General features: G+C 35.6%; 1 protein-coding gene across 15 annotated transcripts in view; it reads left to right on the forward strand.

Annotated features, from left to right (window-relative positions):
* The window catches only part of SYNE1 (spectrin repeat containing nuclear envelope protein 1), a 290444-nt gene that overhangs the window by 71785 nt on the left and 195564 nt on the right, over nt 1–23095 (forward strand). For all 15 annotated transcript variants that reach the window (XM_088052487.1, XM_088052496.1, XM_088052500.1 and 12 more), the window contains exons 10-21: nt 3254–3361; nt 4095–4232; nt 5376–5540; nt 8575–8687; nt 9230–9398; nt 12884–12980; nt 14324–14526; nt 18137–18301; nt 19773–19925; nt 20318–20461; nt 20789–20962; nt 21996–22154. In XM_088052487.1, coding sequence (XP_087908613.1) covers nt 3254–3361; nt 4095–4232; nt 5376–5540; nt 8575–8687; nt 9230–9398; nt 12884–12980; nt 14324–14526; nt 18137–18301; nt 19773–19925; nt 20318–20461; nt 20789–20962; nt 21996–22154 — 1788 coding nt within the window. The remainder of the gene's footprint in view (nt 1–3253; nt 3362–4094; nt 4233–5375; nt 5541–8574; nt 8688–9229; nt 9399–12883; nt 12981–14323; nt 14527–18136; nt 18302–19772; nt 19926–20317; nt 20462–20788; nt 20963–21995; nt 22155–23095) is intronic.

Consider the following 23095-nt stretch of genomic DNA (forward strand, 5'->3'; position numbering starts at 1 on the left):
ACTGCATAATTAAGATTCTTACTATATTTTAAGCCCTTCAAGCTCTACAGTATTCTGTATTATGTAATTTTGAAATTAACTCTGGCATATCAGTTAATAAAATAATGTTTTGATTTTGAGTCTGGGCCAAAAACTTTTTTTTCAAATTTAAAATCTACTCTATTATAATATCAGAACTCATAAATGCTTCTCTCTAAATACCTTCTTTGATGTTCCTTGTCAGCTGAGTGCTCCAGTTCTGTTCATCTCTACGAATCTGTGAATATTCATGGAATTGTGTAAGGATAAATTAATATTTTAAAATGCTGCTTGGAAGTGTGTGAAACACAGAATTTTTAGATAAATTCAAATAAATGGATCAGAGATCAATGGTTCTCATGCTGGAGAAAGCACAAATAGTTATATTTGTTCTAGATAATTTATGTTTGGTGGTTTATCTTCTGATCTGTATGCTACTTCAGATGTGCAGACTTCAGAAAATAGTTAACAAATCTGTGAAAATGTCCTTTTGACATTTCTGTATTAAGAGTAAGAATACTAGGCACTAATAAAAGTCTTTTTTTAAGAATGATAGTTCATTAAGTCTGGTGGGTGTTGATGACAAATGCCTTGGTGTCTAAGAAAGTGAATCTCTTTAGTTGATTACCTAAACTGAGACTTTAAAGTGCTTTAGTATCAACCAAGGACCACAGAATCTAATTTGCAGGTGGTAAGTGATGTACTGAACTGGAAACCTGTGAAAACATATGAATAAATAAATAAAAGATTCATCATGCTTTGTTGCACAGTGTAATTTATGGCATCCAGTTAGGTGGTTGCTGAAGCACCTACATCTTTGGCAATTAAAAAAGTGATCAAAATTTGCCTACATAAATAGTTCTTTAAAATGCAGAAGGCTAAGTGCTACCTGTTAACTTAGTATCAGAGAAACCATATGTGGTCTAAGGGAGGTGAGGCTGTTCCTATGTTATCTTCACGTACCACAGAGGTATTCTTAATCCCAGAGATATTCCATTTCAAAAACATTTGGTTAGAACTGGTTTTAGCCATTATTTAATTTTTAAACTGATGAAGTAATCTTGCAAAATGCCTGCCTTGCTCAGATTACTGTGTGAACAGTTGCAGGCATATAGATGCTCTGTCAAAGTCTTACCTTAAGGAATATAAAAGGTGAGGAATATAAAACAGTGCTTTATGAAACTGAATTTTATAGTGTGAATTAGAAGTAATATGCAGAGCATTGGGGCACACTTGTTCCCTTCATGACTTCAAGAACATCTTACTGAAATTTTTAGTCAGTAAAGTTGCTATAGGATTTTCAACAATTAAGATGCATAGTTTGGTATTGCTTTTATGGAGCTGGCAGCTAAATACTAATAGAGATCTCAATAGTCTCACTAAAGTTAGAGCCTCTTAAGAATACAGTGAATTTAATACCAAAGTTCTTTTTCATGACTGAATAAGATGCCCTCTTTTTGTATTCTACTTGGTTGGATTTGATGATCTTAGAAGCCTTTTCCAACCTAAACGATTCTATGATTTTCCTCATAGGGGAAGAGTCATGAATTTTCTGGTTTTCTCAAAGTGTGTTATATTCACACACACAGACTAGAAGAATAGAAATTTTATTCTCCTTCTCTATATTTAAATTATTTGAGAATTTGGAAGTTCTAGGAGTTTTGGCTTCTTGGGAGACCATGTGTGTTCAAGGAAAGGCCAGTATTACAGGCAGCTGGAGCAGGGAAGTGTTATGTCCACCCTATACTTTTTCTCAGGTATCAGCCTGTGTGTGTCAGAAGACAGGAGCATGAACTACAGAGAACTTTGTTCCAGTACAGCTGCTCTAACAGCATGTTAACCTCACTGTAACTACCTGGCTATCAGGACAACTGCAATAATTGCAAATCTGTTCTGCAAATCATGTCCAACCAGCTACCACTGTCCTGAGCAGAGCATCAGTAAATGAACTAGTAGAAATGCATCAAAGTTTTCTTTCTTACCTGATGAACCTGTCCTTTCCTTGGCTGAAATGAAGCAATAGCCTTAACTTGTAAAACTTACTAAGGGGAAGTTATATTTTACATATTTTAGGCAGCTTTCAAAGAAAGGAACCATAAATTGTCTTCTTTCCCCTGTCAGGTTAATTTCTTAAAAGACAGTACTTTGTTTCTCAAATGCAGGCAGTGATTACTCTTCTTTATCCTATGGTCCAGTTTTCCTTCTCTCATGTAATGCTTGAAGAGTGACTCATTTTATGTGATTAGCTTCTATGATGAGATGTTGCATTTGTTAACTGTAATAGACAAATATGTTGTTTGTCTGTTTCTGACAAATTTCACGGTAATAAGGCTCCTTGGGTTTCAAAAAGTGGCTTCTGATTAACAGCCAACCCATCTGGTTCATTGTTTGGAAATCTGAGAGGGATACTTGTATCCTACTTGACCAGCCTGCTTACATAGTGCACAGAATACTTTCTATTTCCTAATGACCTTTGCTTATATCAAGCTTACAGACCTGAGACTTCCTGTTAGCGTTTTTCTGTCCACTGCCAGGTCACTGAATTCTGCAGAGAATTTTGCAGCCTTACAAAGCTGCAGTGCCATGACAGACTGAAGTGGTAAACTGTAGAACAAATATGCTTTTCTTCAAAGCCATAAAATGGCATAGAAGGAAAAGAAATTTAATGTACTTGGGTTTTCTTTCTTTCTTTTCATTTTCCATGTTAAAATATTCTAAATATTTTGCTGACTTCTGAACTTGAAGCTTGATGTCAAGGATTACTTTGAAGTCAATCAGACAATAACTTCTCTTTCCAGCAATAGCAGACTGGCTAATAAAACAGTGGTAAAAGATTAGAAAATCCTCTCCTGTCTCAGCTCAGTTAACTTTTACTGAAAATTGACTTTGCTAATCTGTCGAAGATTAAAATTAGTTGTTAACATACCTTTAAAGAACTTTGTGTTGGTTTAACATCAGATGAAAACTGCTGATAGTGCCTCTGACACTGCAATGTCCCCATTTGTCATGATTTCACTCCTGTAAGACTCATGTCTAGCTGCTGACTTCTGTCATACTGAGAAAGTGCTTTTCATTTAGACTGTAAGGTAAATGATGAGAGAATTGGGCACATTTGCTTTCACTACAACTAATAACCTTGACTTGCTATAGAGATGTTAATTTCTTGACTAAATCTGACAGCTCTACTAAAAGGCTGCAATTTTTTTTTTAAATGTGTGGATATACTACATCATAGAAGGAAGACAGACTGGTGCTAAGAGACCTAAAGGTGTGGGCAGAACAATTTGAAAGAGACATAGCCCGAGCACAGGTGGCAGAAACAAGCTTACAGGAGAAATACCAGGTAAGCAGCATGGAAATGATGTATGGTAACAACTTTTTGTCATCACTCTGTAGCAGGTACTACAGTATCTTGTAAAGAGAGTCACCATAGTGTTGTTTAAAGAATTAAGGACACAAAGTGTCTTGCCTGTTATTGGTGGAGGAATTACAATGTCAGGTCCAGCTCTGCTACGTAGGACAGTGCACAGATGGCTTGCCTAACACAGAGCTTTTCCCAGCAGTGTGAAGAAGGACTGTCCTAGTTAGAAGAGAGTGTGTGTCTGTGCCATCCTTCCAGATCCTGTGTGATTTAGCTCAGATAGGAGGTATGACTGAAGGCTGGATGAGGTGACAGGTGGAGAGGATAGGACTTAGAGCTTTATTTTGCTCTCTCAGAGGTTAATACCTAAATCAGAAATACAAAACTTTGCCTAAATTTTATCCTGAAGCTTGACTGTTCTCTAAATGCAGCCACTGTCCCATGTAGCATTAAATCCAGTTGCAATTTTATCTGATCAATTATTATCTCATTTTAATCTATGGTTCAGGCATCTAAAAGCTGAAGGGAAATACAAAAATCCTATCCATATATAAATTTAAAAAAAGATATAGTAAATATAAAAGTTTAGTGCTATTCCTCTTTGGGAAAGATTAGGATTCTTATCAGTTTCCATAGGTTATGGTACTCCATAAATGTTAAAGAATTTAACTCATTCACTCTCTACAGCAATTGATTTGATTTTCACTTTGTGCAGTCATTTAAGCATTTCAGAGTACAATATGAGGTAAAAAGGAAACAATTTGAACTTGCAACCCAGTCATTACGGAAAGATGGTAAATTATCACTTGATCAAGCTGTGGTGAAGCAAGCATGGGAGAGAGTTACTTCCAGGGTAAGTTGAAAATCATTGTGCTATATGTATGGGTGCAATTTAGCACCTGTTTGCTATTGATTTTATTAGGCATTAGGAACCTAAAAGTGGACCAAATTTCTGACCTGCTGAATTATTTTGCATTTGCTTTGAGAATATTTACTGCACTATCATCTTTAATATTGCTCAAAGATAGAACGTTAAGAAAAGGACTATACTTTGAGATTTCCCTTTAATTGAAAGAGTGCTAATAGTGCTCAGCCAAGTTCAAGACATTGCTGATAGAAAGAAAGGCATACACAGTGCCACTTGCAAACCCAGTGTTCCTATGTAAATTGCTAATTGAGAGATTCTAATGTGTTTATTAGTATAACTGAAAAAAAATTCTGTGAAATACTGAGTACTTAACCAATAAATGAAGTTAAAATTCTATTTTTGACCTATTTGCAATAGTAATAAATGAACATTAGTATTTATGATTGTGATTTTGCACAACTGAATGAAAAATCCCAAGCAAATTGTACTGTATGACCCAATTTTAATTAAAAATTAAAACATTATTAGTAGTGTATCTCCATAATGCATATGTTTTTATCTCATGTATTTAACAAAGGATCTGTTTAAAATTATTCTGGAGTTTTCTCTTTTTTTTTGTGATGTTTTCACTCCCATAACTTGCATTGCCAATAAGACACAGTGTTTTACTGCTATATTCCTCCCTCCACAGTCTCTTGAGACTCATGTGAACCTTACATATAAAAAGTATGTTCAAAATAGAGATATAAAGATTTTATGCAGGAGCATGAATTAAATAAGATTGGAAGAAGAAGGTCTTGTATCCCTTACTGTGCCTATTAACTGATGAAATTTCAGATATTTTGCTTCTCAGTTGTTCCAGTTTATTTGTGATCATTCTGTAACTCAATTACCATTCAGAAAGGAAAATACATAAATTAACAAATTCTTATAGAGATTTTGTTGCATGTGAGAATGCTGTAATTTCCAAACTCACGTGGAATGACATGTAGATTTATGTTTCAATTATACTTTGTTACGTGGGGGTTTGATTTTTACAGCAGAAAGTCTGATTTTTATCAGTGTACTTGTTTGTATTACTTAGCTTAGCAAGGGAGGAATTTCAGTCCTTTTACTTTTATTTCCTAGATGCTTGATTGGCACATACACCTTGATAAATCCCTTCCTGCACCTCTGGGTACCATAGGTGCTTGGCTCTACAGGGCAGAGACTGCTCTGAGGGAAGAAGTAACTGTTCAGCAAGCTCATGAGGAAACAGCAAACACAATACACAGGAAGCTTGAACAACATAAGGTAGATGGAGATGCATTCATTCTGTGTGTTATCCTCCATTGTTTTCACAGCTTTAAATTCCATTTAAAAAATTCCATTCTCTACAAAGATAATTACTTCTACTCTCTGTGGGTTCTGTTGGTGGCAAAGGTTGGTGTCTTGTCATGGTGACTTGAACTGTGCTCTGTGTATCTTACAGCCAATATCTGGAATTGCTCCCAAATGGTTTTTGCTTCTTCTGTCTGAAGTATATCAGGCATTAATATTTTAATTTCTATGGTAAAATTCTGTAGGGAGCTCATAATATTGTGTGTGTTGTTTAACCAGTATTAACTAATTGGGTGAAACAGGAAAAAGGGAATAAATGCACTAACTGTGCTTAAAGTGCAGGTGACACTCATGGGGGGAGAGACAATAAGAATTAAGTGAATTTTGATAGTGTTGTGATGACAGATAGCATGACAGTCATCTGTGATGGCAGATAGCATGCTGTGGTGAATAGGAAACTTTGCCAGATGAATTTAAATAATTGTACCATTATTCTTTGCTGGGTCCAAGGTCTCATTTGAAACCAAAACAGTGAGGGTTTTTTTCAGTGGATTTGCATAATATGTGTGAGAAAAAATGTATTGATGGAAAAATATGCTGGTGAGATGATAAAAGAAACTGAACCAGTAAATGAAAGGGAAGAGATGGTGTAGAGAAAGGCAGTACTTGAGGCTCTATTGGGTTTTTTTTCTTTTTTTTTTTTCTTTTTTTGTGTTTAGGGTATGGGTAATGGTTTTTCATCAAAAAGCAATGTTATATAATGAACAGCTGAGAAGTTTCATGTCATCTGATTACTTTTTTATTAGAACAATTGTAGCTCTTCTAGCTTTAGTTGTAACTAAGTAGATTTTAAAAAAAAACAGTGTTAAAATCTGTGTGGAAGATAGGATTTTTTCAGGGTCTTGTCTCTTGTAATGCTAAATTTCATTAACTTTCTTGGTAACATCAAATGTTTCAGAATTCATAGGATCTGACATTTGTTTTTTAAAAAAAAATTAACAAGTCAAACACTCTTTTGTTCTTAGAATGTGAACACTGTAGACCTCCTTTTGATACATTCATAAGAAGTACAAAAGAGTGTGCCCTAAACTGTTTTATTTGCATCAGAAATGCTGTGGTGAGGGATTTCCATGCCAACAAATAAACTTTGATTTAAGTTAATCTGTGCCAGGGGAGTTTTCCCATGGGAGTGGGATGGAAAAAGCTCTAAGAAAGCATATGTAATTATATCTGTTCCTGGAGTTTGTTTTGTTGCTCAGATTTGAATTGATGAATCCTAATGTGCTACTGGATACTACCAGAAATGCATTAGTGTATTTTTTTCAGTCCTTGTTTCCTTGTTGCCTTCTGGTTTGTTTGGTTGTTTCTTTGTTTGTTATGGATTTGTTCAGATGACATCATTTCTTCCTTTTTATCTTTGTCTCATCTGACAATGGGTTATTTTAGTGAACTTTATAGCTTATGGCCATTTTGAATTTAGTACAAAATGTACCAGCTTATTTGGACAAACCTCATACAATCAAGCAAGCACCTATGTTTATTTTAGTTGCTATTGCTATACCAAGATCCAGGAATCAAGGGCAATGTCTGTGCGTGTTGAGGGTCATTTCCCAGAGCAGGGTTTAATTTTATGAGAATAGTGTATATAAGTTTTTGTGAGCTTCCTGTTGATGTTGGATGAAACTACTGTGATTAGTTTTGGCTCACCAGTGCATCTTAGGAGCATCCTTTTTTGTATGTCAAGGTCTCAAATGCAGCTGAGATACTGGTTCCAAATCTTTCCTTTATGTGAGACTATGTCAGTCACGGGAGTTTTCATCATGGTGAAATCAGTACATCACCTGCATCTAAAAAAGCCTAACTCATTTCTCTTCACAGCAAGGTGTTGTCTGAAGCAGAAAACAATGAAAACCCATGTGGGTTGATGGGGATAGTGAAGCCATTTGGGGAACTGAGCCAGGGAATTATCTCTGATTCCTTCTGTGCAAACACCGGGTTTTGGCTGGGGGGAAGCCCTTCCTTGGCACGTAGGAATAAATGCGTATGTATCTGTATGGAATATGTACATACATATGGATCTGTACAGAAACTTGCATTTTGTTCCCCGAGGTGGGAGAGGGGCAACCTTTGTACCATCTTCTCTGCTAGCAGGCTTCTGAACACCTTGTGCTAGCAGCTGTCTGTCTGCAGTAAAAAACCCCACCATCCTGTGCCTTCTCAGCCGCCCTCTGGGGACTTGACGTGTTACTGCTAACAGTATCTCTTCAAAGACTGCTGCCAGTCATTCATTTTAATATGTAATCTCCAGGAAGCCGTTTGAAGCCGTGTTGCTTAGTTACAGTTGAAGTGTGCTCTGCTGTAGGGGTTTGGCTGGTACAGTTCAGATCGCAGGAATACAGGTCGGGTACCACATTCCGCAGCCGTTCGTGCAGTACTGAGACAGCGATCCTGAGGTCTTTTGATGGTGAGACAGTGAAAAGTTTGCTAAATATGGAATATGTACTTAGAGCAGGAGCTATAGATTTTCTGCCTATATATAGCAGAGTAGATTAGTTGCTTAAAATTTCAGTCTATACTTAGCAAAGGTTAGTATCTGTTATAAAGATTTAAAGAGTAAATTTAGTAGGATTATGCTTTTGGAATGTTAGCTTATTGGCAGACTGCATTTCAGAGATTATTCAATTTAATTTAGGGGTTCTTGTTCTGTTAAACCTTTTGCAGTGTATCCTGTTTTAAAATCTTCCATAATTGTTCGGCATAGCTGTAACAGAGCTTCACATAAGGGGGGTTCCCTGTGTAAATGTTTAAGTTGATGTAAATGCTTTTGTGGTGTGCATTACCTTGCATGGAAGTGTGAGAGCATGATCAAATAGTTAACTACACTGAGTCATCAGAGCCGGCTTAAAATTGTGCTTATTAGTTAGATAGCCTACTGTGAGCCTTTTCTCTCCCTCCCCTCCCTCCCCTCACTCTCTCAATATCTCTCTCTTTCTTAAAATCCAATCAGGATCTGCTGAAAAACATAGATGGTCACAAAAAGGCGTTCCATGAGATCCACAGGACCAGGTCTGTTAATGGCGTGCCTGTTCCACATGACCAGTTAGAGGATATGGCAGACAGGTAAGGCTTTCAATCTGAAATAAAAAGCTTCTGTGCATGAAGGGGAGCCTATTTGCTTTTTTATCTGTTCATGTAGAGATCACTCTCTAGTTACATTTCTCAGTGACAAACTGAGATGAATGGAAAAACCTCCTAGAATATACATAAAAATATACTGAAAAACCTGATGCCTTTAAGATTGACAAGAATCAAAATAAACAATAGGTTTTGGATGGGAATACTTTTTTTAATATTGATCCTGTTACTGCTTTTCCTTGGAAGAAATGTTATATAACAGCCAGAATGCATTTAAAAAAAAAAGAAAAATTATTCTGCAAAACTTAGTAACAGAAGTGAACTGATGTTTTCTATGATTAAAAAGAAATGTAATTAATTTGTTGTTCAGGAGCAATCATTAGAATATCATCACACATAATTAAATGTTTGCAGACTCTGAGTGAGGTGAAAGATTAGGAAAATATCCAATCTGTAACTAAAGCTTTCAGTCTCTCCTGTAAAAATGAATATTGCTGTATTTTACAATACTGTGATTCATTTTATAGGTTTAATTTTGTTGTCTCTTCATCTGAGCTCCATCTGTTGAAGATGGAGTTTCTGGAACTGAAGTACCGTCTACTGTCACTCTTAGTCTTTGCAGAATCAAAGTTAAAATCATGGATTATCAAATACGGAAGGCGAGAGTCCGTGGAACTGCTTCTTCAAAATTATATTGTAAGTTGGGGTTGTCTTCTTTTTATAACTATCTTTGAAACATTCATATTTAAGTTTGCTAGAATTGTATAAAAGCAGAAACAGGTATCAGATTTGTCAGTCATCAACTTTATGACTGCATTCCTGTGGAATATATTTTCAGAGGCGAATCTGTCTTCCCCGTGGAGGAACTTTAGACAAAAGGCTAAAAGTAAAAATTACTCTCTTTGCATCATTTTTTTAAAAAAGAAAAATAATATTCCAGCTGCTGTCTGAAGGTTCCAAATCCTATACTTTGTATTGCAATTCTAAAGAAGTTAATTTCATCTTCTTTTACACCTGGATAGAAGCACTTTATAGTGACTAGATACAGTTGAAGAGTTAAAGACAGAGGAGGTTTTTGGCATGTATTCCCACACAGTATTTTTTACTGTCTTCCAAAAGATTAAGAAAAAAGGACGTTATTTTACCTCCATATACTTGTATATTATACCTATAGCAGAGTAATTTTCTTATTTTAAGGAATGATTTTTCTTTTCCTACTCAGCGTTAGTATATTAAACCCTTCTTATTTCTATCCTGGAAACAGTTTGCTCCAGCTCTGCATCAGCCATATGTTAAGGAACAGAAACTATTGACTTACAAGTGTTCATTGATAAATTCCTTTTCAGTGTTATGCTGCTGTATCTTTTTGAATTCACATGTGCAGTGCCAAGTGTAGGTAGAATGATAGTACTGCTGCACTTCTACATTAGGGCATGAAGGATTCTTTCAAAAGCAGGGCTGGTCTAATTAGTTCTTCCCTTCTGTCTAATCCATATGGGGAAAATTGCATTCAGAAATTTAGTCTAAAAAGGACTAATACAGTTACAGAACCATTCAGAGCCAGGTCAATAAGCAGAGAAAACTACTGATTGTCTCCACTTCTTTGAAAAGAAAATTCCAAACTCAGTGAGATTTGGGTGAAATTCTCACCCTTCAAAGTGAGAATTTCTGTATTTAAACTTCAGCAGTTAGGGACACCCAAAAATGTGGGAGTCAGTTACTGTTCTTTTGTAGAGAAGCTTTCCAAAATTCAGATAATTACTTGAATTTACTTAGGTTGCTGGAGTGATGTGAAATAACTAGGAATGCAGTCCATTTTTTTTTACTCTCTGACTGAAAAAAAACTACTGAAAGTTGACATTGGAAATAATAAAAAGTTGTTAACTTGAATTTTCAGGGGTTTTTTTGGTGACTTTTTCTTTTTTCCTTTAAAATGAACATGAAGTTGTTAACTTGTATATTAATTTGCAAGTGCCTCAATTATTCTTGTAATTCAGACCACTGATGCTGAGGTGGTCTTTAGGGAAGGAACATGCTTCCTTGCATTATTTTTTAAACTGTATAACATCAACATGAGGAAATCAAGACAGGAAAATAAATAGATCTCATTTTCATTCTTGATGGTCTTGAATTCTGGCTCCTTCAAGGTGTGATGGAAAGAGAATAGATTTGCTTTGGTTTACCTGGGCCCAGTTTTCTAGGGCTGAGGGACAAGTGTTACTCTTTCAGTATATTAAGAGTCTTACGTAGGAAAGCTGTAGTCAGTACCTTATAGTCAAAGTGACTATATTAGCAGAAGATAAAAATGTAATTCTGTTTGTCTGCCAAAACAGACTGGGGAATGTCAGCATTCTAGGAACATGCGTAATTAAGATCTGGATAGAACATATGCCTGGAAAATATTTATGTACTGTAGCTTAAAAATAAAAGTGGTTTTATATTTAATCTTATAATCTTTTCACCCATCTTTCATACAGCACAAGTAAAGGTCAGCACAGATTGTACACCATCAACCTGAATAATGTCCTGTACCAAATTCCACTGTAATGGAGATGCTAGGTACAGTTATCCATGGATTTTAACCCATGGAACTGTGTTTTAGCTCTGCTGTGTTAGCACATTTTTAGCATCATATGCTATACTGGTTTGGGAGAACTGTTTATTTTCTTTCAGAAATCTTTTCAGATGGTAGAAAATATCAATCAGTAAAATGTCTTTATTTAATTTTTGAAAATATTTCAGATAGCTCTCAATATCACTGTTACATAAATCTGTTTTGCTCTTTAATGTGAGGTTTTGGGTCAGGTTAAAATGTCTACATGGGTTTGGCTAAACTGGAAGTCATGAGTCCATCACATAATTCATGATAAAGCCTGTAGACCTTCATACATGGCAGACTTTGTTTTAACAGGAGAACAGAGAAAAATTCTGATAGTTCTTGACTTCTAGTTTCCTTGGTTATAAACACAGTTCTAAATTACATACTAGGTAACTGTTGTAACCTGACATAGCAACTGTCAAAGGTTTTAAATAGAAGGGTTGTAGGTATATACTGGCAGAATTATTTTTAAGTGCTTTTTAAATATTATATAATATGGATTGATGAACACAGAAGATCTGATTCTCCTGTTCAAAATCCATTGAACTTGGACTTCATTTGAAGCTTGGTTTAATCAAAATCACACTTGTTTGACTTTGTCTATTCTGCCATTCCAAAGCTTGCATAGCCATATGTGGGGTGTGCATTCCTTAATTTTGTAATCTGCAGCTGAGGAGGGATGAGATGTAGCATAAATTACAGAACCATTCCAAACTCTAGCCTTCTCTTTCTGTTTTAACACTGGTAATGCAAGGTATAATGTGGTTGCATAATGTAGAGCTATAATTCTGTATTGCACTTAAAGAAAATAACATTTCTGAAAGACATGTAAAAAAAGGTCATTTTCATTTGCCATAAGGGATGAAGAAGCGTAAATGTCAGAGGCATAACTTTTTTTACCAAAATATTTCCAGATAATTTATTCATCGCACCATAACACATCACAGAGCTAAACCATCACTCACAAAGGAACAGCACTGTGTCACACTTAGGAAAAACAGCATCTCTTTGTGCAGTGTTTCCATGATCTTACTTTTTACTAGCTGTGAAGGAGGCAAAGAAAAATTGAAGAATAAAGTAAATGTCTTTTATCTTTAAAGTGTAACCTGTCTTTCTGCAAAGGCTTAGTACGGGAACAATTGGATTTGATTTTTGTGGTGACATATATGAAGGAAATTTTCCCTTTTATTAAAATTATTCTACTTAGATTTGAATGTAAAACCGTTTTCATTAAATAACTTGTTACTTACTCAGTTTCTGCACATTCTAAATATCATATCCTAGTGATGTCCCGCAAGACAGCAAATAAGAAAACTTCAAATAACCTTTCCATGTAGAAAGTAAATAAATCAGTATTTGTAATGATATACTCTGCTGTACCATTGAATTGAAAAGGTGAAAATTGCATGCTATTTAATAATTGTGATAATAAAAATATTATTTTATAATGATGAAAAGATGAATGGAGGAATAATGAAGCTAAATTATGTCATCAGAATCCTGATGTAGTTTCATACAAATTATTGCTAATCCTAATACCCATCTTTATTTTATCTGTTACAATTTTCTTTTTTCCTTTCAGTCTGTTATTGAAAATAGTAAGTTCTTTGAGCAGTATGAAGTTACCTACCAGATCTTGAAAAGAGCAGCTGAAATGTATGCCAAAGCAAATGGCTCAGGTAAATGCCTGTTTCTTTTCTCACTAGCACCTAGGCATCTGGTCCAGAGCAGCCTGCTGCTCCTGAATCTCCAGATGAGGGTGGTCATATTCAGACTTCCTCCCGGGAAAAGCCCATTGTCTGTACTCACTCTTGGATTTTTTCAGTGTTGCTAATTTGGGATAAAAAATTGTGACAGAAACCAAAGTAGGAGTAAGGAAAATCATGTTCTAGTGCCTGGAAATGCTCCCTGGCTTGGCTTAATTTAAAAGAAAAAGACAACTGGGAGTTGGTCCCAGTATTGTAGCAGCAAAATCATCCCTTGCTTTATGGAGGTTCTTCATTAGCTTTGAAAGCCTGCAAGAGGAGCTCAAATGGTAGTTGCAGTATGGATATACACAAGAAAAAAATGTGTAGCTGATTCAACAGCTGCCTCCTGTCATTCTTCAATACTGCTGAGTTCAGTGAGAATTCGAGGGCAATATTTGACCTAGATAATTACAGACATGAGATCACTTTAATCTGTAGCACAATAATGTCTGTGGAGGATTGTTTTAACTGCTGCTAAGGGGGAGAGAAAATGGATACCTTTGTTTGTTGGGAAATTTAAATTGATTGTGACACACAAATTTTACAAAAGTAAACATTTTTTCAAGGTATTCTTACAAAGAACAAAAGTCACAGATGTATGCAATGCTATTAATAAAATCCAGTAACAAATTTTCTAAAGAACAAGTACTAGTATATATGAATTCAGCAACAGCAGTTCAAATTAGCTGGAAACTCTTTAAAACAAGTATATTCTGCATATTTTATGAAGTTTCAGCATTTGCTTGGCCTTTTTTCTTCTCTCTGTTTGTTTTCCTCTGGAATGAAGACACATTTGTTCCTTTCTTGCCATGTGGAAAACGCTAAAAGTTAAATGGCAAAAATTAGCAGCAGTTTGGTTTCAAAGTCAATGGCAGGAAGATCAGAATTTTGTTCCATACTTTTTAATGTAGACATAATATGTGGTTTTATATTATGCAACTCTCATTTTCTGCTCTTTTTAAGTCAAGCCAGTCTCTTGATTTCTTTTATTGCAGATTTGAAATGAGCACCACACACAATATGCAGTGTGACTGTTTTAATTTAGTATTCATTTTATGTACTTTCCTAAGTCTTTAATTCTCACGTTTAATTTCTCAGTCATGATCTTGTGCTAAAATGGGGCTGTGAACTGAACATTCGTATATAAAAGCCTACTGAAATAGAAGTTGCAGTAAAATATAATTCCCTGATGTGAGTGAATAAGCATGATATATAGTTAATCTTTACTGAAATGGTAATGAAACAAAATAATCAATATCTTTCCTGTGTCTCAGTGGAAGAAGTTGAGAATGTGATGAAATTCATGAGTGATACCACAGCTCAGTGGAGGAACCTCTCAGTAGAGGTGAGAAGTGTAAGAAGCATGCTGGAAGAAGTAATTGCTAATTGGGACAGATACAGCAGCACTGTGGCAAGTCTGCAAGCTTGGCTTGAAGATGCTGAGAAAATGCTGAATCAGCCTGAACATTCCAAAAAGGTATGCACTAGCAACATATGCATATGGCTCTTTCGTAAATTGGGAAACACTGGATATTTTTTTTGCATTTGCTTACGTTTTGCTCTGACTGCGGCGTCCTGTCTTCATTCATCATAGGAGTTCCAGTGTTTGCTTGTATAGCATCTAGAGGCAAATGCATATATACACAATGGAGAAAGTCTCAGCTGTGGCAGCATGGCTAGAGGCATCTTTGACATGAATATAGGGCAGCAGTATTGCTCACAGATAGGAATGTTGCATGATTCACTCAAAGGCAAGTACAGCTCTTAGCACCTAAGTGAGTAATCATGGACTACCTATAAAGACACTTCCACTGATTTTTCTAGATGATAGATTTCAGTACTCATTACCTTCAAAGAGCAGTATTATTAATATGTGTTGTCATATTTGATGGTTGATTAATTAATTGATTTCCCTGGCATTTCAGAAATCTTTTAGACAATTGATTTTGGGGACCTGCAGTAATAAAGATAGTTCTATATTTATTTTTTCTTTTTTTTTTGGTAATGTTTAGTAATGTAAACCAAAGCATTAAGATTTAAGTTTGTAAACCTTCAAGAAAAACATGGATTGGCTTGAATAATCCTACATTTAATAGGTGCTGAATTTGCACCTAATCCAAATGTAGCAGCTATACATCTCTTAACACTTAGAGTTCTCATAGTTTGTAAGATGGCAAACTGATACCAGGTCAGGAATGACCATTTCATGTTACATGAAAAAACAGTATAATTTTTTTTTTAGTTCAAACTGTTGTAAATTAGTGGAATGCACTTTTAAAATAAAAATAAGCCAGTGAAAAAAATAGTCTGGCATGATATAGATTCAAAAAATTATTATTGGGCAGGAAGGATGACTTATGCTGATCAGGGTGATCTTAGATACTGGTGTATGTTTTATGTAAGTAACTGGACAATAATTAAAAATTCTTAAATCCATGTATTTTAATAAAATCTAAGCATTTAGTTTTCTGTTTAGATGTATAACTTTATCTTCAAAGATTTTCAAAGCAGAAAATTGAACATACTCATACAGTATATACTTGCTTTTGATTTCTAACATAAATCCAACAAGTAATTCTTTTCATTCTAATATATGATTTCAAAAATTTCAAGAAATCTTGTTGAAAGCCTTAGACATGAAGCTTTATTCTTCCAAATTTTTTTTTTATTTTTTTTTTTTTAAAATACATTGGCTCAAACCTGTTAAAAGTTACTGAGTGGTAGCATAATCCACATGTAGTCTGAGCTACATATTTAAAAAGTTACTTCTAGTTTTAATTGAATTTAGCTCTTCACAGCAATAATGTTCATTTAGATAGTTCCAAAGATAGCTCTAATTTAGCAGTTTTAATATTTGATTATTAAAACCAAAATCAATTCTTATAGTGGTTTGTAAAATTAATAGTCTTCCAGCCATTAAGAAAAATCATCTGGAATACCAGGTGAAAGATGATAACTATTGTTTGTAATATGGTATAAAACATCTTTAAGTATTTCAAAATATTTTTTCTGTAAATCCAGAAAGATACCAGTAATATGCTACAAAGTTGCTCATTTGCAAACCTCACTTGTATTACTTAAAGCTTCTATATTCTATACTAGGCAAAGACCACAGTAGCTCTTCATCATGCTGTCATGCTTTCCTCTTCTTTCCTTTATCTCTGTATCATTTCCAGACCTGCTTGTACCACTGTTTGGTTTGGAAAAGTAAGCAGCCTATTGGCTTTCTCGTTGGCTTCAGTTTTCAAAAACCTTATTGTGAACCTGTAGCACTGAAGATCTTGCAAAAAAAATACCACTCTGCACTTGGATTTTTCAATCTGCTCCTTCTACAACTCTTTTGTTTATTTCCAGTACCTCTTAAGCACTTTCCATAATAATTTCATTCTAATTGCACCCTCCCACACTTTTCTCACACAGCTATATCCAAAAGGTTTGAGAGCTTCTAGATCTCATGTGGTGACTTCCTTAAAAAGAGCTGCATTGTTTTAATTGAGAATGAGGTGTTCTTCCCAGTACATTAGAAATATGTTTCAATTTAACATGTCTTAGGTTGGCTTCTGAAACGTAGAGACTCCCCAGGCAGGTCTGCAGAAGTCAATGGTTTGTGGCAATAAGTGTGTGGAAACAAGGATGTGAGTAGTTGATGCATGTGCTTTTTTCTTCTTGACCTTTAGCGAGCCTGACCTTTGGAAAGCTGACTAGTGCCAGATTCGGTAGACTTATTTTCTTTTGGGTGTGCTCATAAAGGTTAGCCTTTGTACAAAGCAAGGGGGTTGCCCCTCTGCAAGTGGAAAAAGATTCAAATTGCAGATGCAGTTTACTGAGCTGATCAAATTTAAATGTATGCAGTGACACATCAGTACAGAGCACCTGGATACTGTTGGTCTTGGCTTTAGGAATTGAAACACTGTGTGTTGTTCAGTTCTCTTTTCAAGATATCTGACCAGTATACAACCACATGACTTTCTTTGCAGTTGCATCTGAACTTTTTTTATACATGGATGAGTTCAGACAAGGATAGTTTCAGAACTGTAGCTTTGAAACTCTGGATGGCTGACAATGTGATTGGATAGGAATTCTTCTCATGTACCATTGAGCAAAGGATTGTATGGAACTGTCACATGGAAGGCGAATGGTTTGGGAATTAGGAGGGTAGATTGATAGTCGTAAACAAAATGGATCACTGTCCCCTCCTAGATCCTGAGGAACAGGTGGCATGGTTCAGCTTGAATCCTTCTGATTACTCCTTCTCCCCTGAAAGGAGGTGCCCTCATGGTCCAGTCTGTTTGGAACATCTGGCCATTCATTGAATTGTGCATTGTTTGGGAGAAGGGTAGCAGGGACAAGCCAAAACCATGTCAGAGATGTGGGCAATCATGAGACGGTGACTGAGTCCTCTTTGGTTTGCTGATATAGATGGAGTCATAGAGCCCAGGGATACCTGCCTTAGGAACAATTTCCCATTGTCTGGAAGAGAGAAAAGGAATCAAGGGAAGTGGGCTTTGTCTTTTCTACCAGTTTCTGTGTCTGTACCTGCCTACAAGATGCATATGGCTGTCTCAGTGAGGGGGATGGAATCACTGACAGCCATCTCTTTCCCCTGTGGGCTCACCTGCTCTGAGATAGGAGGAAGCAGTGATAAAATAAACCAGTCTTCACAGGTCTTCTGAGAGGCCAGAACTGGAAAGCTGCATGTGGCTCACAGCAGGGGAAGGACCTCTCCACAGCCTGTGTATGGCCTGGGCTATCAGCCCACACTATTTAAGGATAACTCAGAAAATACATGAGCACTAACAGCATTTTCAGTTATGGAGCTTTCTCTTAAGGAGGAGTTTCATTAGTTTAACTGAAGCCACTCACTAGAGTAAAATGTAAGTGAACTGGCAGTAATTCTTAATTCCACAGGTTATACTCATAGATGTTAAATTTCTGTTATGGCATATTTGATGTGATGAGCTTCAGAGGATAATTGTTCAGCACTTTTTTTATCAAATCGTGAGCGGGTGATGAAATATTAGTTTTGTGATTTCAGATAAAGATTAATTTAAAAGGTTTTGGAACTGTGTTTTTATTTTCTTCTTCAGGATTTCTTCCGGCACTTACCTCATTGGATCCAACAGCACACAGCCATGAATGATGCTGGTAATTTTCTAATTGAAACATGTGATGAGACCATTTCCAGAGATCTTAAACAGCAGCTTCTGTTGCTAAATGGAAGATGGAGAGAATTGTTTATGCAAGTTAAGCAGGTAAGTGATTTTTCCCTTGTTACTTTTAAATATTTGCTTTGTCATTTCCATGCAAGCAAGACAGATTACCGTGTTAGCAGGACTACAGGACAACTTTCTAAAGTGCCTAGCTGTTCATCAGTATTGAAATTAGAAATTGCTCCCTGACAGTAATTTATTATATTTGGGCTCTTCCTTTATTTATCTTTTTGGCTATACAGCTATTTTGGGGCAGGTGAGGGGACATTTTCAACTAGTATGAGCTGTAGTTTTTCATCATAGTCACCTGTCTTGATACAGTGAATGTTATTTATACATAACTTCTACTGTTCTATGAAGAAAATGACTGGTTTTCAGTACCTATTGCTACTGTAATATCTCTGTAAATCTAAACAGTGAAAATGATGAAAATTATTATTTTCACCACTCTTTGATGTAAATGCCTTCCAATTATTGTACTGCAACCATAAGCAGGGACAATAATTAATTTAATTAACTAATTTTTTTCCCCATTTTGGTCAGACTTTACTTCTTTCTATCTTTCCTGCAAGGAGGTTCTGATAGTAAACGAATAAACCTAGCCTTTACCTCATGTAAGAGATTCAGCTGATACAAAAAGCATGGTTGTTTCTATATTTGCTCTTTAAAAATCAAAGAGAAGATGTGATCGTAATTACACAGAACTATTTCAACCTCATAAACACGTTAGAAAATATCTTTTTTCTTGTCAATATGCATCTATCAATATTGTCCTCTGTCAGTGATTTTAAATAGCAGTTGCCTGTTGAAGATGCTGAATCTGTTTTCTTTACTGGCATGATTATCTCCTATGCAGTCAAGTTAAAAGGAAAAGCAAAAGTGATTGTCTCTCCTTTATTGTAACTTTTCCAGACTGTTGACAAGAATGTTCTCAAGCTTTACTTGCTGGTGCTATTTAGGGTGATTCACTGATGTAAATGTCTCTTCCTCTACTTATGCAGCTTCTTTCATATGCTGGCTATGTGGGTTTTTTCCTCACAGGCTTTTTCACCATTTGTCACACAGCTCTTTCTACTTTGTAAGGCATGTATTTCCCCTTCCCGCAGCCAGCAGTCCTTAATTATATTTCCCTTATCCTTTAGCTTTTCTAGGCTTTTTATGTTCTATTCTCTTTGCTGAATTTTAGAAATTGTTACTGTAGGTAATGAGAAATGAATTGAACTGTTGGTTCTAGTGTAGAAATAAATGAGTCTGACATTCCCCAGACTTTAAGAGGCTGACCTCCTGTATGCATGCTGTTCATTTTAGCATCATTTCTATTAAAACTAATGCAGATGATGAATATACTTTCCATTATATTGTATTTCACTGAATGTAATTTTTCCAACAAACAGTTGCACTGAAAACATGCTTGTTATTTTAAATCGTTACTTAATTGCAAGGTTTCTAATTTGGGTTGGGGTTTTTTGTTTTGTTTTGTTTGTTTGGGTTTTTTTCCCTTTCTCTTTTTTAGTATGCTCGAGCCGATGAACTGGACAAAATGAGGAAGGAGTATGTGGATGGTGTGGCCCATTTGACAGCTTTTATTGATGGAAGCAATAAGAAACTTTCAACCCCTGTAGAAGTGTCCTTTCATGATGTCAAAATATTTGTGCAAGATTTAGAAGTAAGTGTCTTCCTTTCATTTCTGTCTTTCTCCTTCAGAAGAAAGAAACTTGCAACTAGTTAATTCTGATAGCATAAAATGATTTTAGTATTAGATATTTCAGCTACAGCTGAAATATATATATAATTGTGTTCTATTAGTGACATTTTTGAGCAAATTTCCAAAACACTGTCTCAGTAGGTATTTATTTCTTTGTAGTTTCAAATCACTTTCAGGTGAGCTGACTGATAATCTCTGGCTCAGTTTTCATGCATTTGAAATACGATCCAGCGTGCACTGAAATCAGTGATGAAAATAATTTACAATTAGAATGCATATAATTTATCAGTCTTTTATCTCCCATGAATGCATAAATACTGCTGTTGAAATATTTTTTGAAACATTTGTTTCAGAATATTAAGCATAAATTGCCTGCAATGGAAGCTCAGTACAAAGCGGTTACAAGAACGGGACAACTTGTTACAAAAGAAGTTTCCCAAGAGGAAGCGAATGAAATGCTGGGAACTTTGACACGGCTCAAAGAGCAGCTGGGCAAGGTTGCAGAATACTTCTTTTACTGCATATTGTAGACTGTTGAACTAATAAATAGTAGGGTCCTGTACATAAATTCTCACTTATATGCGTTTGAACAAGTACAAAGTTGTAACGATAGATTGATTCAGAGTGGAGAAGGTGTTACTTCTCTTAAATGCTAAGACTACCATCCTTAAATTTAATACTCTTTTCATTAAGAAGTAATACAAGATCAGGACTGCTCTGTCTTAAAAAAGAATAGGTAACAGCTATATAAACCTACAGGCAATAAGGGTTGCTATTTATTGAATTTTACAACTGTTTCAGTAATTGCTTTTCTTGACCAAAAGGTTAAGGAGTATTCCAGTGCCCTGCTATGTGAATGCCAACGTCTGCTGTCTCCACTGGAAGAACTTGAGAAACAAATCACACATTTTTATGAATCTCTTGAAAAAGTAAATGAAATAATTTCTATCCTTGATCCTGAAACACAGCCGACAACTGTTCTTAAACAAAAAGCCCAAGTAAGTTTCAAAAACATCTTACAAAGGTCTGCTGCCTCTGAGTGTTTACAATTATCTTTCTAGGAATTTGGATTGCAACTCTGTAAACTGAGCAGGTATTTCTTCATATTCAGGCAACAGATGTAGCCTTATCCTAAAGTCAGCTAGGCATAAATACAAAAAAATTGAAGTTTGTTTGCCTATCTAGTGACCTTGGTTTAAATCCAGGAAGTAAACACAAGACTTTTTTTTAATCTAGTGGAAATTGGGCCGAGTTAAAAGAAATACGCTGGATTTTTTTATTAAGCAGATGAAAAATCATGTTCAAAAACTTCTCTAGGTTTCCTTGGAAAATTATGGAAGTTTCTTAGAGGTTTGGGAAAGTGCTTTCTTTGAAATGAATTACAGTGTAACATTAACTTTTCTTTATGGCTAATAAGCATTTCTCTCTGAAGGGATTCAGAGCTAGTCAGAAGTCTCTTGGAAAGTTAAATGAAAATAGGATTTTTAAAACTTTTTTTCAGCCTGTACTATTTCATTCATGTTTTCTTTTGCTCCCTTTTATTTTTTGAAGTATATTTTTCATAATTTAATGTGATTTATAATGAAATCTGAATTCCAAAAGCTGACAGGAAGGATTCATTTGTTGAAAGGCAAGGAAGGTTTTGAGATCTCAACCTGCTACTGAGAGCTGTCATTCCTATGTCACTGTTGCTTACCTACATTTATACAATAAATATAGAAATACCATAAAAGTATATCACAGAACAATATATTGACCTACATTCTCTACAGCTACCCAGAGGGCTTGGGTACATGTCTTTATGTTGTTTTATGATAGCTAGAGATCTATTTGGGTACAATACTTCACATCCAAGGAGAAAGTTGTATCATCTGTGGTATTCCATATCATATTTTGTGTAGTCTGTTTGCCATGGTGCTTTGACCTCATCCCTTTGTGGTCCTTACTGTCAAAAAGCATCTTCCTGTTATTTTGCCAAATCTTTTTCCTCTTTGTTCCTGGCCAGGGTGGATATATGTTTTTTTCTTTCAGGATTTGGTGGCTTATCAAGAAAACTGCAAGAAAGATGTGTCCCTAATTGAAAGAAACAGTCAGAGTATCCTTCAGTGTGTGGCTTCCACTGAGGTCTTACAGCATTTCCATCAGTCAACTTTTCAGAAGAAAGTTACACAAGTTCAGATTACTTTTCAGGTAAAAATATCATGCCTTGGTGCATGCTTCTGAAAATTTCTTCATATTCAACTGATCCGTCCTACCATACCTACATTTCATCACTCTGTAGCTGCTCTCCTGGCTAACTCTCCTCTCTGATATCAAGTTATTAAAGAAAATTTGTCTTTATCAGGTAATAAGGGGTCAGGGGATTTACAATCATGTTCTCCATGCACTTATACAGATGTGAGCCTGCCACAGAGGAACCTGGGATTTAAGAGAACTTTGACATGCCTCAGGGTTCTTTGGATGGAGGAACCTGAAATCCTACTGTTAGAGCTACACTGTTTGTTGTTTCTCCTGACTTTATTATCTTGGCTAATCATTTGTTTCTATATCCTCACACATCCCCTTTTACACAAAGCATGGAAGATAGAAAGTTTTGCACATGCTATTGCTGGGTTTTGTATTTCCTCGGAAAATGCAGACTGTGCATTTCTATTTCACAGACTGAATATAGAAAGCTGCAAATATGATGCATTCAATAATGCAAAGTTGTGGCCTTTGAACTATATTCCCCCTTACCTGTTGTTATCAGTTACTATTGCAATTTTCAGACCTGTTCAGTCCCAGTCGAGCCCCACTCTAACGTGAAGTTAGCCATTACACCTGGTCTGACTTTTTTGGGGTTGTCTGGTGCAGAGCCAGAGATTAACTCAATGATCTTTGTGTCCATTCATATTCAGTGATTTTGTGGCTGTCTTAGAGTCAGATTTCCACATAATGGGTTCTATTCCATTTATTTTCAGGCAATTTTTCAGTATAAATCTATCCAGGCTGAATTTTAAACTGCAGAAAATCACCTATCAGTAAATAGCTCTCTCTGAGATGTGAATTTCAAAATTTATATTATATTTTGTGAAGTATACCAAAAGATAAGTTGTTGATTTATAATGTAGAAATAATTGTTTAAGTTTAGC

This window comes from Pseudopodoces humilis, chromosome 3 (genome assembly GCF_049639895.1).
Source record: "Pseudopodoces humilis isolate 2021_Gansu_Grassland_sample_001 chromosome 3, ASM4963989v1, whole genome shotgun sequence".
NCBI lineage: Eukaryota > Metazoa > Chordata > Aves > Passeriformes > Paridae > Pseudopodoces > Pseudopodoces humilis.